The sequence below is a fragment of the Pseudomassariella vexata genome (assembly GCF_002105095.1).
Source record: "Pseudomassariella vexata strain CBS 129021 chromosome Unknown BCR38scaffold_2, whole genome shotgun sequence".
Classification (NCBI taxonomy): Eukaryota; Fungi; Ascomycota; class Sordariomycetes; order Amphisphaeriales; family Pseudomassariaceae; genus Pseudomassariella; species Pseudomassariella vexata.
In genome coordinates, this window is record NW_024467957.1 from 1156633 (window position 1) to 1169597 (window position 12965).

The 12965-nt window shown below is 51.4% G+C and overlaps 4 protein-coding genes across 4 annotated transcripts; 2 read left to right on the plus strand and 2 right to left on the minus strand.

Annotated features, from left to right (window-relative positions):
- Positions 1–1603: 1603 nt before the first annotated feature.
- Positions 1604–3384, plus strand: BCR38DRAFT_332443 (aminotransferase, class III; the record flags this gene model as incomplete). Its single annotated transcript, XM_040855144.1, has 4 exons — positions 1604–1934; positions 2003–2521; positions 2703–2806; positions 2953–3384. 4 exons carry the CDS (start codon positions 1604–1606, stop codon positions 3382–3384), a joined length of 1386 nt encoding a protein of 461 aa, XP_040719765.1.
- Positions 3385–4676: 1292 nt separating this feature from the next.
- On the minus strand, positions 4677–5792 carry BCR38DRAFT_93282 (uncharacterized protein). Its single transcript, XM_040865779.1, has 3 exons — positions 5507–5792; positions 5284–5408; positions 4677–5147 (listed from the first exon to the last, which is right to left on the minus strand). The coding sequence occupies exons 1-3, from the start codon at positions 5685–5687 to the stop codon at positions 4845–4847; spliced, it is 609 nt and encodes a 202-aa protein (XP_040719766.1). The 5' UTR covers positions 5688–5792; the 3' UTR covers positions 4677–4844.
- A 119-nt stretch (positions 5793–5911) lies between these two features.
- On the plus strand, positions 5912–8277 carry BCR38DRAFT_420152 (tubulin domain-containing protein). The gene is made up of 5 exons (XM_040859365.1): positions 5912–6362; positions 6416–6615; positions 6675–7116; positions 7167–7783; positions 7862–8277. Exons 1-5 carry the CDS (start codon positions 6291–6293, stop codon positions 8130–8132), a joined length of 1602 nt encoding a protein of 533 aa, XP_040719767.1. The 5' UTR covers positions 5912–6290; the 3' UTR covers positions 8133–8277.
- A 266-nt stretch (positions 8278–8543) lies between these two features.
- Positions 8544–12113, minus strand: BCR38DRAFT_405494 (uncharacterized protein; the record flags this gene model as incomplete). Its single annotated transcript, XM_040857964.1, has 4 exons — positions 8544–9319; positions 9376–9603; positions 9655–10609; positions 10668–12113. The coding sequence occupies 4 exons, from the start codon at positions 12111–12113 to the stop codon at positions 8544–8546; spliced, it is 3405 nt and encodes a 1134-aa protein (XP_040719768.1).
- Positions 12114–12965: the final 852 nt, after the last annotated feature.

The following is a 12965-nucleotide window of genomic DNA, read 5'->3' on the forward strand; positions in this document are numbered from 1 at the left end:
GAGGGACGTTGACATACCAAAAAACACTTTGGGTAATGTATCGGTATGGCGTATCTCCAATGGCTCTAATGTGGCGAACCATTTTGATTTAGTCACGGCTCTCGGTCCGGTTGAAGTGCTCAATGTCAGCGGCACCGTCCGTGAGAGACAAGCGGTGTCTTCGGGCCGACGCGGGCTGACAAGAACTTCGGTGCCGTGCTTTGCAATATCATTGGGCCGTCTGTTTCGGTCTCGTATACTTCTACAAACGGATGGTTGAAAGGATTCTGCGTAAGGACGAACTCTACCGCAGATCGTCCCAACTTCCCGCTCTTCCTCTTTCCCCTTTCCCCTTTCCCCTTTCTCCTTTCTCCTCAGATGTTCCTAATCACACACTGGACAATACGACACCCCAGACTTTAGAACGTGCCTGCTTGCTTCCAATAGTCTTGTGCGCTGGTCGCACTGCCTTGTAAGGCATGCGCTGGCTACAAATAAAAAAAGAACTTTTTTATGATAACACGTTGAACAGGCTAATTTGCGCAAGAGTGTGTGGCTACGTGAGGGATTTCAAGCAAATCCAATCGGCCAACCTGCTGGGAGTGTACGACATACACCTCGTTGATACCGCTGTTATGGAACTGCACTATAACGGTGCGTTCTGCCAGCACCCGTGCTTGACACCTGTCCCATCGCTCTTCCAGTTCAAACTGTGGCGGTGTTGGCTCTTTGTAATTTTCGCACTGCTGCTGCAAGCACCTTGACGGTCCTTATTCACTTGATCGAGTGCTAGATTTCGTACCGTCCGTTACGCTTGTAATATTAAGTGGTGCACGGGTGATCAGCTTCAACCCCCTCCAAGCGTCTGCCGCAAACCGGAGATTCACGAGAAACCACCATTTTATATGCCCCCCGTTAGATAAAGCGACCTCTCCTTGGACGCAGGGCCAATAAAACAGACATTATAACTAACCGGCCGTATCTGGTAGTCAACCCACGGCCTGCCTATGGACCGATGAAGAAGTGGCATATAGCCTGGCCAGGCTCACAGCAAGTCCACGGCAAGTGCCCCTCCCCCCGGTATGGTTGCATTATAACGGATTAGGCTGCTATTGGTTTGCCAAAAATAACCATAGAGGGCACACACCATGTCAGCCTTGCTACGTGCAGATATATCGAGCAGATCGTTACTATTTACAGGCCCTCCTTCATGCTGATATGTCATCATTCTCCCTCCCATCGCGAAGCACGACTACGGGCCGGGTCCCACGACTATCGGACAGCTGAATTGTCAACATTTTCGGACAGGGTGCCAGCAGCCGGACCACAGCCAGCACACTGCCTGCATACTGCCTTGTGCATGATTAACATACCGTTTCCTTCGTACTCTAGCTCATCCGTACCCCATTCGATTGGAAAATATTATTCATTCATACCGCCATTTACCATATATGAGTACTTTGTCACGACAATACTCTAGGCTCATCGTTCCATCATGTTGGTCACGGGGACCAGGCTACAAACCTTAGACCAGGGCGGAGATTTCGATCCGGGTCCGGCAAGTGTTTCCCATCTGAAGAGCCAAGTAACCTCAATTCAAATTCAAAAGCTTGACGACGACGAGATGCTGGGCGCCAAAGAAGATCGGGCGCCAGATGGATCCACGACAGATCCCGACACTGAACCTATCGCCGCTCGCCCATTAGTTGTTGCCGGACAGGGCAACTATCTGTACCTGGCGGATGGCCGGACCATTCTAGATGCTTGCGGCGGCGCCGCGGTATCCTGTCTTGGTCACGGCGTCAAGGATGTTATCGATGCTATGACGGCACAAGCGAGCAGGATCTCGTACGTATCATGGAGCTGCTTCGACAATAGAACCAAGCTGGAACTGTCGAACTGGCTTTCTGAGAGCTCGAAGGGGCATTTCCAGAAGGCGTATATCACCTCCTCTGGTATAATAATCCTACTCGGCATCCTTACTTACAAATAGTTGGTATTGTACTAATGCGTGAAAATATAGGATCCGAGGCGATGGAAGGGGCGATGAAGCTGGCACGTGAGTACTTTGTCTGGCAGGGACAGCCTAAGCGAGTGAACTATATCTCGCGGGAGGAGTCGTATCATGGAATCACCCTCGGCTCATTGGCTCTGGGAGGTCATCTGGTTCGGCGGGGGCCTTTTGAACCGTTGCTGCTTCCTAACATCTATCGGGTGCCGGCTTGCAATATTTATCGTCAGCGACTGCCGGATGAGACTGACACTCACTTCATTGTTCGAAAAGCGGTCGAGCTGGAACACGCGTTCCATCAAGCCGGGCCTGACACCGTGGCAGCCTTCATCGCCGAGCCTGTTGTCGGGGCTGCGTCTGGCTGTGTTCCTGCGGTCCCTGGCTACTTCAAGGCTATGAAGACCGTTTGTGACAAGTATGGAGCGCTTCTGATTCTGGACGAGGTTATGTGCGGTATGGGACGGACTGGGACGCTGCATGCTTGGGAACAGGAGGGTGTCATGCCTGATATTCAGGCTCTGGGAAAGGGTCGTGCGTAACCCCTTGGGTTGTATACTCCCAGTCCCCCATTTTCTTTTTCAAGTCTCGGATGTCAAGATTCCTTGGTCGATTTTCTCAAGGCTTTGGCTCCTGAGAATTGACGTGTGGATTCGCTCCAGAAGTGTCGCCATGAAAAACCACCAGTAGCAACTGCTAACCAAAGGTGTTGTAGTTGGAGGGGGTTACCAGCCAGTTTCAGCAATCCTGGTGAGCGGAAAAATAACCCAGGTGATGGAGGCGAAAGGAGTGGCCTTCACTCATGGACATACGTACCAGGTTAGTGCAAGAAAGTCCGCCCTGCGTGCTCGTTATGTTTGCAGAGCAGCACTCTGCATAGAGCTTTTTATTATCACTTTTGGCGTATCAGAATTTCAACCGTCTTTCCAAGCCCCTTTCTTCTCTGACCGCCTCATGCGAAATAGGACCACCCCGTCGCCTGCGCAGCAGCATTGAAAGTCCAGCAGATCATCCAACGAGATAACCTGCTCTCTAACGTCCAACGCCAGGGTCAATACCTGGAAAAGCTGCTTCGGACCAAACTACGGGATCATCCGTACGTGGGTGACATCCGCGGCCGTGGACTGTTCTGGGGGATAGAATTTGTCAGAGACCTAGTTACGAAGGAGCCTTTTGATCCTAAGCTCCAGCTGGCGTACCGGATACACGAAATGGCCATGTCACCGCCGTATAACACGGTGCTGTATTACGGGCAGGGTTGTGCGGGGAATAGGAAAGGTGACCATGTCATGATCATGCCGGCGTACAATGTTACGGAGGGTGTGCTTGAGAGTATTGCGGAGAAGACGGTAGCGGTTATACAGCGAGTGTTTGAGGCGTTGGAGGAGGGGACGTGACTGCGGGTTCAGAGATCGGGTTGGTGGGAAGTTGGCACCATGGGAGACATGAAAGTTGGGCTTGCAAAGGTTAAGTTGTTGGTTTTATTATCGGGTAATGGGTGTCAGTCAGCTCGTACCACAAGCTTTTCATACCATGTGTCTCAAAACTCGTATGCGATGGAAAACTCGGTCATGGAACAGCCAATTTTCTCTTATGTTGGCAAAAGAAGAAGCCGCCTTAACAGTAATTTGAATTTGTTGTTTCATGGCACACTTGTGCGCTGGTGTCTCAAGTGGCCTCATTTCCGTGGGCTCCCAGTCATCGTAGCTATGGAGTTTTCATCTGATGCGGTCTGAACTACTACACGGCCACACGCTGTTTCGGAAATGTCGACATCGGCACGAACAAACACGATCGATGGGCTCAGAGGAGTTTCACACTCTCGGGATGGTGTTGGTTGGCCAGAACACGGCACCCTACATGACGAACGGCAAGTGATCCAGAGCCCTCAATCGAGGTAGGCATACGGAGAACAGCGGTTGCATATCTGTGTCTCGGTTTCAGCTACTGATTTATGCAACTCGGGAGATGAAACTACCCGGGTAAGCTTCATCTGCGCCATGTGCGGAACCCACGAACCCACCTTCATCAACACATGGCTGTCTGGCACTGAGGTCAATGATATTTGAGTACCGTTTCTACATTGATTCGAATGATGTATATCCTGTGCAGTTACGTACCAGCTAGTCCACGAAAATGGTATCCGGTGATGGTATCACTCGTGCCTCTGAATTGGGTCCCCAAGCGGAGTCTCATTCCTACCATCTCGTTCCTGCAGGTGCGCCGTATTGGTTGGATACGTAGATATGCTTCATATATGTGACGACTTCATGTTGTGAAAGACCATGGGGGATACAAACGACATGTTGACATACCCCCGAGGAAGGGTGGCACACCGGTGATGGGTCGGGCAGAGAACATTTTCGATAATCACAGGGCCGGTATGTCTCAAGCCGCATAATTTTCGATCTCTTGGGGGTCCAGTTAAAAGTGTCAATTTTCGGGGTATCGAAGCAAAGGCAGGCGCCCTAGCTTGGTGCTTGCGACCCCGGAGATGGCTGGCGGCTGCCCGTGTTTGCATCTTATTGACTATGCCCTTGGAATATCCTGGGAGCTTGGGAGTATGGGCTTTTGTTCCCACGACCGTGTACGTTCCTTTTGATCGGTACTTGAAGCTGCGATGTAATCCATCAGGTAATCCATTGGTTCGTTGGTGGTAACTTGATTGCTATAGGTTCTCGTGGCATAAGCGTGTTGCACCATCCCGTTCTCATTGAGTCCATCACAGCCATGTACCATAAGTCTCGCTCTTTCCGCTGTCGTCCTGGGTATCCGCATTCACCGAACAAATGTCATCATCCACCAGCTCGAAAGCATCATCCGCAAAACCCTCTTCCTCGCCCGCGGGCAAGCCATCCTAATGCTTGGCCCCTTCTTTGACGCCAAGGGCAGCCACTCCCTCGTCGAGCTTGGACAAGTCGTCGGCCGTTGCGGCGACGTGAGCCCACCTCACGATACCGTCTTTGTCCAAAGCAAAAGCACCGGAAATCTGCCAACGCGTGCCGCTTTCTGTCGTACGGTTCCAGATGTTCTCCTGCTTGCCTAGCTGCAGCGTGCGATAGAGCGATAGAGGGTTTAGCACGTGCCATGTCGTGGAGATTCCCAGGCCCCATTGCGCGTAGAGTTCCCGCTCGTGGTCGACTACTACCTCGACGTCCCACTGGATAGGGTTAGTTGTCCCTTCTCTCCGGGGTGTAAGAGGAGGCCTTCTGGATTAAGGGGTGCTGAGGGCTGGAAGTTCTCGACTCCCGGGTCTTGCGCAGAGGATAATTTCTGGATTCATAGTGTAAACTTACCGTACCGCCAACTTGCACTACCCAACGTTCTGTTGCTTCCGCAGAGGAGTGCGAGATGGCAACACAGTGAATTTCGGGGTGCTTGGCGGAGATCTTGGCGAGGGCCTTGAAGGTCTTCTCAGCGACTGCGATATCGTGAGTTCCTTGAAACCTGTATTACTGATACGTAATGGTGATGGGCGTAGCAACGATGCAAGCCAGTCACAAATGGACGACGACTTACAAGGACAGCCGCAATGGCGTAGGAATACAATCAGGGTGGGCTTATCGGCTGGCAGCGGGAGGTTCGGGTGGACAGGGGCCTGGTCACCAACTTTAGGAGGCGGCTGAACGTCCCTGGCCGGCGGAGTTTTAAACGATTCCCACTCCTGTGCGAGGGCTGCTTTATCAATAAGTTGGGCCATGTTGATTTATAGTATGGCTGGAGACGTCGGCGGTTTTATTAGGTCCAGTAACAAGAAAACGAGAGCATTCGATGTGGTTGCGACGATGATGGAATGGGTGAGTTTCGGTGGAGAGCTGAAGTTGAAGAGCGCCAGCTGTCGCGTAAATCATCGCCAGCTGCCAGCTTCATCAGGTATCGTCGCTTCCTTCAGAGTTATTCTACCAGATCCGAAAAAACAGTGACTTTCAACCTTCCCTTATAAGCAAATGCGCTCTTACATCGTCGACTTAATCCACTAGAAGATCATCTGCCATAATCACAGCATTGAACCTGCATTTCATCCCGAAGCACTCGTACTCAACTGTATAATCAAGTGGTTTTCTCGTCACAGCTGATACCGGGTCAAGCCGGTCTGGACTGTGGTGACAAATTTGCCAACACATTAGTTGAAAGTCATCGCAGCAACTTCTAAACTGTCCAGAGTCCAGTACATGCAAAGACTAGCGTATCCAGTATAACGGTCCACGCAACTGGAACGACCAAGTTTTTTTCTTTGGGATTTTCCCATCTAAGAGCACACGTCAAAATACTGTGCCGCGCAAACCCAACCAACCCATGAGCCATGCGTGAGATCATTACACTCCAGCTAGGACAGCAGAGCAATTATCTGGGATCCCATTTCTGGAATACTCAGGTACAACCAACCCAAAAAAACCCCGACCCTGGATTACTGCTCACCTATGTCAGGAGTCATATTTCACGTACGGCCAAGATGGCGAATCGCCAGTGGACCACGATGTCCACTTCAGGCCCGGGCTAGGCGCTGATGGTACCGAAACTTATATGCCCAGGACGGTAATATATGACCTCAAAGGAGGATTCGGCTCCCTACGCAAAATCAATGCGCTTTACGACGCCACAGAGGACGGGGTGCCTCAAGGGCTGTGGTGCGTCTCTTGTCTATTCGAGGCAAGTCTTGCGGGGATCAGTTCCTGACCTTATATAGGAACGGGCGGACTGTCGTGCAACGGGAGCAGCCCATCGAACCCAGCGCATACCAAGAAAGTCTTGACACGGGTGACGCACCACCAGAATTGACGACGAGCACCGTTAGGTATTGGTCAGATTTCAATCGCGTCTTCTTCCACCCCCGATCTATCGTTCAGCTCAATGAGTTTGAGCTGAATTCAACCGTGATGCCCTTTGAAAAGTGGCATAGCGGTGAAGAGCTCTTCGCTTCCTTGGACAAAGATCACGACATCCTGGACCGTGATTTGCGTCCCTTTGTTGAGGAAGCCGATCAGATGCAGGGTGTTCAGGTCATGACTGGCATCGACGATGCCTGGGGTGGGTTTGCGTCCAAGTACATGGAGCGGTTGAGGGACGAATACGGGAAGACCCCAATCATGGTCTGGGGGCTTCAGGAGCCCACAGTAGGAACCTCAAGGGTATGTGTCAAGTGCGTGCGTGAAGAAGGATCATCGCTAATGGCAACCAGGAAAAGCGCCTGCTGCGGCTTGTCAACAAGGCACGAGCAATTACTGACTTATATGCCCAAGCCTCTCTGCTCGTGCCTCTAGCAATCCCCTCGGTATCATCATCCCGAAGTGTTGCTTTGGACCGCTCTTCTCCCTGGCACGTCTCAGCTTTATTCAATGCGGCAATAGAAAGCACTTCGCTTTATACCCGACTGAAGACGTCAGACCGCACTAACTCGACATCCCTTGGCCACATGACTGACATCCTAAACGTTTTCGGCAAGCAAACGATTGTAAACTTGCAAATTAGTCCCATTTCACCTCCTAAGCCCGTGCAAAACGGCACCAATGGGGCGGTTGATGCGCCATCGGGACGGGGAGAGCTGGTTGGACGCCCACATGAGCTCGAATACGAGGATCAACCTGATGCCAATGCACAGAATGACTTGACTACCCTTGATGTCGACCTGTCTTCGCTAGACGAAACACTTGGACAATCAGGTGCCCGAAGTCGGAGAAAGCCACATTTGTTCTCCCAAGTCAGCACCTCTAGAGGTTTTGAGCCTGCTCAGCCCTCTGACGAAGTTGACTCCGACACCCCTCGTTACGGTGGTTTCAACCGACCAAAGACATACCAGTAAGATAAATTATTTCCTCCACCGTTCTGATACTCCGTCATCTGCTGTATCAGAAGACCCATCTAACCAAGTTTTAGGTACGAATCACCCCTTGCCTTCCCCATGCTCGATAGCTATCCCCGTATCTTCCGAGACGGTGACAGCCACGTGATTCAAAACCAGATAAGAGTGAAAACGGTTCTCTCAACTGACTCATCGGTCATGGATAAGATGAAGGGCCTGCGAACGACCGTGGCCCGCTCGATTGGATTAGAGGACAGAGAGACAATTGGCAATGAGCTAGCCGAGATTGCCGAGGGTTACAAGGAGGGCTGGTCTAGTGGAAGCGACGACGACGATGATGAGTGATGTAACTTCTTTCCCGCATGTGACCTCTATCAACGCAAATCTGATAGCACAATGTCGCAGCAACAGACGATCGTCCTTGTTTGTGGCATGATGACTTTGATTTTATGGTGCGTCCACATCGAGCCGAGTCATTCTTCGTATCGTGACAGCATGTATAATCAAAACGCAATGACCTTGCTCACCGTAGCACCGTAGAAAGGTAACCTAACTCGCAGTGACCGCATCATAGCCTACAACTCTACATATAAACTTCGGGAGAGCGAGGCGACAATGGCCCTGGTCTCGGGAAACAAAGGGGTACGTACACTGGGCCGACTTGTCGACCCGAGTCACAAACTCAGCGGCCAATATGCCTATTTCTCTGCAGCAAGTCCATGGCCCCATGTCAGGGTATCAACTTCGAGTCCCGCATCAAAGCACAAGCCAGCGCTCCGTAATCTTCTGAACAGCTTCCATATCACCACCAATAAAACACATGGCCTGTAAGTTGTATGCCGCCTCCCTGGCCAGATTCTCCCCACCTGCTTGCATCATCTCTTCTCGCGCCTTGTCCACCAGCCCTTCTACCTCCCGCAGCACGCGACGGTAGTACTCGGCCGCGAGATTCATGAGGCCGATGGAGTGGTAGCTGCGAGCGAGGTTGTAATGGGCCTCCTGGCGCTGGGCCGGGGTGGTCGCCAACCTGAGTTTCGCGTTGTAGTACTTCTCCAGGAAAGCGAAGCCTTGGATTATGAGGTACTGGCGGTTCTCGGCTTGTCGCTTCAGTGCATAGTGCACGTACGCTTGGCCAATGCTGATATTGATCATGAGGTTGTCAGGGTCACTTGCGTGTGCTCTGATAAAGTAGTTCAGCGCATAGGTGAAGCTGTTCGAAATGAACAGAATATGCCCGTACAGCATCAGAAGAGGAACGTGCAATTGGTCGTGTGGGTAGTGTTTGGCCTCGTATTCGTCAAGCGACCGATCCGGTTTATTCTCCTCTCTAAGAAGTTTCGCATCCATGATTTTGATCTGGCGAAGTGTAAACTTCTGGACTCTTGTGTCTGCGTACCAGGTAGCGCTTGATGCGCATAGTCGACAAAGTGCCGCATACATGCGAAATGCGTCTGAGGCGAATAGGTTCTTGGACATGAAGTATCGTGCTACTTCGATGCATTTCTCCTCGTCTCTTCCGCGTAAAGCGCAGGCTGTTCGAACGTGTAAGTAAACTTGTTCCCGTGGCGACGGGAGTGTACAACCTAACCTGCAATCGCAACCTGGATAAGGAAAATATCCTCGGGATTCTCGAAAAAGACGTTGGCATCCTTGGCAGAGTCGCAAATACTGTAAGCTTCCTTGACTTTCCCATAATGGGCTAGATTCAAAGCGTATTCAATGAACAGGTCAAGCCATTCCTGCCAGCCAACATCTCTGTAGCCCACCGTGACCTCAGTCGTTCTTGCTCGTTGATCCAGCTGGGTTGGATCCAAGTCTGCAGTCCCGTTAGTATACTATCAACGGCCATGGATAAACGAGCACTCACTATCTCGCAAACGCTCTGCCATCTTCAACAGTGCAGGGTTTGTCGACGACGTCGTAGGTCGATCCTGTTTCAGCCCCATATGGACGAGGTATCGGTCCCAAGGATAGAATCCACGGAAGGATCGGAAATCATCAACCAGCTCATTTGCTGCTTCCATCCAAACACTCCCAGGTCCTCCGTCAGATGATACTTGGCGTCCGGTCCTGACAATGTGCCACTTTTGTGCCAGATCCGCTGACCTCTTCTCTTCTTCCTTGGCCTTTTCCTCGTCAAGAGCAAACAATTTCGGTCGAGGCCTTTGAAGAGGCCGTTGAGCCCTTGACCTTGGCTCTTTCGGTGGCCTCGGCGGGTTTGGTGTCTTGATCATCCTAGGCTTTTGAGGTTTCTTGGCTGTCTCCGTTTTATCGTGATTGTGCTTTGGTTTGGCCCTGGCCCTGGCCCTGGGCTTCGGCTTAGGCTTGTCCGTATCTTTAATGGTAGCTTCGTCTGTTTTCTCCTCCCCTTCTCCGCCGGTTTCGGAGTCGGACTCCGAGGCCGAGTCTTCTCGGTCTTCTTCGAGACGCATGGCCTCATTCACCAAGATGTAAGCCTCTGCTTCGTGTTTGGCGGCTTCGTACATCTTCGCCAACTCATAACGAGACTGAATACGGGCGTCGATCTCATAGCGACCATACACAGGGGTATCATCCTCCTCTGGTTCTTCCAAGTCTATAGCTGCTGTAAAGCACTCCTCGGCCTGTCGCTTGTCGCCAGTCGCCAAGTAGCATTTCCCGGCTCGATAAAAGGCGGCAGCGTCCAACATATCGGTGTTCCGCAGTGGTTCGTAGAAGCGCAACGCCATTTCGTACCTCATAGTCTCCCAAAGCACTGTAGCCATCTCCAGGAAGAGGTCCGGATACTCAGACTTGACATTGGAATCAGACCCGTCTACGGGGTCAAGCAAGTCTATATGAATCTGGTGGTTAGTCAGTATGACTAAATGTGTAAGCTCTGGTCAGACTATAATATCGTACCTTTGCTTCGTCTTCTTGATTTAACCGTAGCCTACAGACAGCAAGCTTCACCCTCAGGTGAGGGGGGAGCCCAGCACCATAAGTCGATGATGGGTACTTATCTGGAACGAACTCGGGAACTTGGTTGCGACGCTCATTATGCTCATCCCATTCGCGATCGTCGTCCACATGATCCCAGTAAGCCTCATCTACGCGGCCCAGAAGCCATCTTGATATGGATTTCGTCTCCTTCAAAGCGTCTGCATACTGACGAAGGTGCGTGAGAAGCTCAATGTAAATGATGGCATCATCCCACTCAAAGGGGAGATCTGGGCTGTTGCCATTGGTTTGGGACCGGGCAATGCACTCGCGGTACGCATCCCTGGCTGCTTCCGGCTTCCCATCGTAATCGACTTTCTTTCCGTGCTCTTGAAGCTTGACGGCAGCCTCGACCAAGCCTCGGAGAGCATGTACATCGCACGGGGCGCGCTCTACGATGGCTGCGTACTCGGCCGTGGCTGCTTTGTAGCTCTCCCTTGCCAGTAACAACGCTGCTTTTCCCGCGCGCGCAGCCAAATGGCTAGGATCGACCCTAATAGCTTGCGAAAAAGTTGAAAGAGCTATCCTGGACAGGTCGTCGGCATCGTCAGGGGTCTCGTCCATCAACCCGATGGCGTCTGTCGCGCATTTCAACCACCCTTCAACAAACTTTGGCTGTAGGTGAGCCGCACACACCGAAGCCAGCAGACTCTCTTTGTAGTTCTTCTTGTCGTAGTGAATGTTGGCCAACATACTCCACGCACGATGTATCTCGGCATTGACTCGGATGGCGTCATTGACATAATCCAAGGCCTCATCTAGTCTGCCCTCCACGTATGCTACGTTGGCATAGTTGAGTCTCATTTTGACGTCGCCGGTAGGCTCAGCAGCCTTTCGAGGCCCTTTCCTGATGACATTTTTTCGGGGTTGCAACGGTTGAGCTCGACTATCAGGGAAGCCACCCCTTCGTTGATCCCGCACGCCAACAAAACTTCGCACCGAGTCTTCAAAGTTTGAAGTCGACACTTTTCTTTGCATCGGAGGCAAGCCCATTGTTTGTTGTTGTACTGGCTCGCTCTCGCCTACCTCTTCCACCACCTCATCGTCCAGGGACATGTTACCAATGCCGTCGTGCGCGTCAAGGCTAGGCGGCTGAACCTGTTGCCCGGGAGGTCTGGGCTGTATGCTCTGCCACGCATTACCAGCTTGCTCCGTATGACCACTGCCTTGAGGCCGAGGAAGAATTGGTCTGGGTTGAATCTTTGGCCATCTGTTATTGGCACTCATTTGTTCAAAGACGACCTGCGAAGGGAGGCTGATCTGAGACGGATTGCCCGCGCTATAGTGATTGGGGTAGATTTCAGGTTGGGCGGGTGGTTGTGTATGGGATGAATTGCCAGCGCCATCGTGGAACTGATGGCCCTCCATTGTTGCGTCCAGATCAAACGCGAACTGGAGTCAAAATGCTTGAGAAATGAACGCAGAAAAGGTGCAATGGAAGTAGTCCAGAGACAGCCGACAGTTATGTTATGAGTCGAGAGTTGTAGTCTGTAGATCCCGGGCTCAGAGCTGTAGGTGTGACTGGAGCTCAAACATGAGACTTCACTAGCTATTCACGTCTGAACTTGAGCAGGCGAATGAAGGTGCGATTCAGCAGACATCGCAGGGTCGGGTTCACAATGTTTCCAAATGGACTTGGAAGCGAATATCCTGTTCTTCACGGATATGAATTTTTGGCGAACCCACACTCCAATTTGCTCAATACTTATTTTTTATTTTTTATTACGAAGTAGATTGTTATGAGAAGTTTCTTCCGAGTTGGGTTTGTCAAAAGTCTGGGCAAAGAGTCGGAAAGCGCCTCTGGCTCAGTTGCTGCCAGCTGTTGGCAGCTGCCCATCCAGGCTGTCACTACTAGAGTTCTAAAATTCCTCCCCCCCCTTCACCCGGGGTGCTCAAGGCGGCGAGAGTCGGCTAGAATTTCTAGTTTTTCAAATATCTTACGAAATAGTCTCTGGCCTGCTGTTTTCGAATGCCATCTGATACAACGACTCATCCAATATCCCCATAGCACTATAACTTCAGTTCCAATGGCACACCTGCCAAGGTGTCACAGCATAGATGCCTAGCAAGCCGAGCGTCAGGTCAAGACAGCAAACAGCAAGGACTACTGTACTCTCTTGGAACACAATGCTATTTGAAACGAATTACCTTTCTCAAATCGCTAGTGTCAGAGAAGTAGTTGATGCAGCTCAGTTAGGTAAGACAGATAAAGGAATCATG

Excerpts from the sequence above, each read along its gene's own strand:
- BCR38DRAFT_420152 (XM_040859365.1), top strand. The coding sequence starts at position 6,291 with ATGCGTGAGATCATTACACTCCAGCTAGGACAGCAGAGCAATTATCTG. Across the intron at positions 6,616-6,674 it reads GGGGTGCCTCAAGGGCTGTG|GAACGGGCGGACTGTCGTGC; the intron begins GTGCGTCTCTTG and ends GACCTTATATAG. Across the intron at positions 7,117-7,166 it reads CCACAGTAGGAACCTCAAGG|GAAAAGCGCCTGCTGCGGCT; the intron begins GTATGTGTCAAG and ends AATGGCAACCAG.
- BCR38DRAFT_93282 (XM_040865779.1), bottom strand. The coding sequence starts at position 5,687 with ATGGCCCAACTTATTGATAAAGCAGCCCTCGCACAGGAGTGGGAATCG. Across the intron at positions 5,409-5,506 it reads ACGCCATTGCGGCTGTCCTT|TCGCTGAGAAGACCTTCAAG; the intron begins GTAAGTCGTCGT and ends ACGATATCGCAG. Across the intron at positions 5,148-5,283 it reads TAGTGCAAGTTGGCGGTACG|TGGGACGTCGAGGTAGTAGT; the intron begins GTAAGTTTACAC and ends AACCCTATCCAG.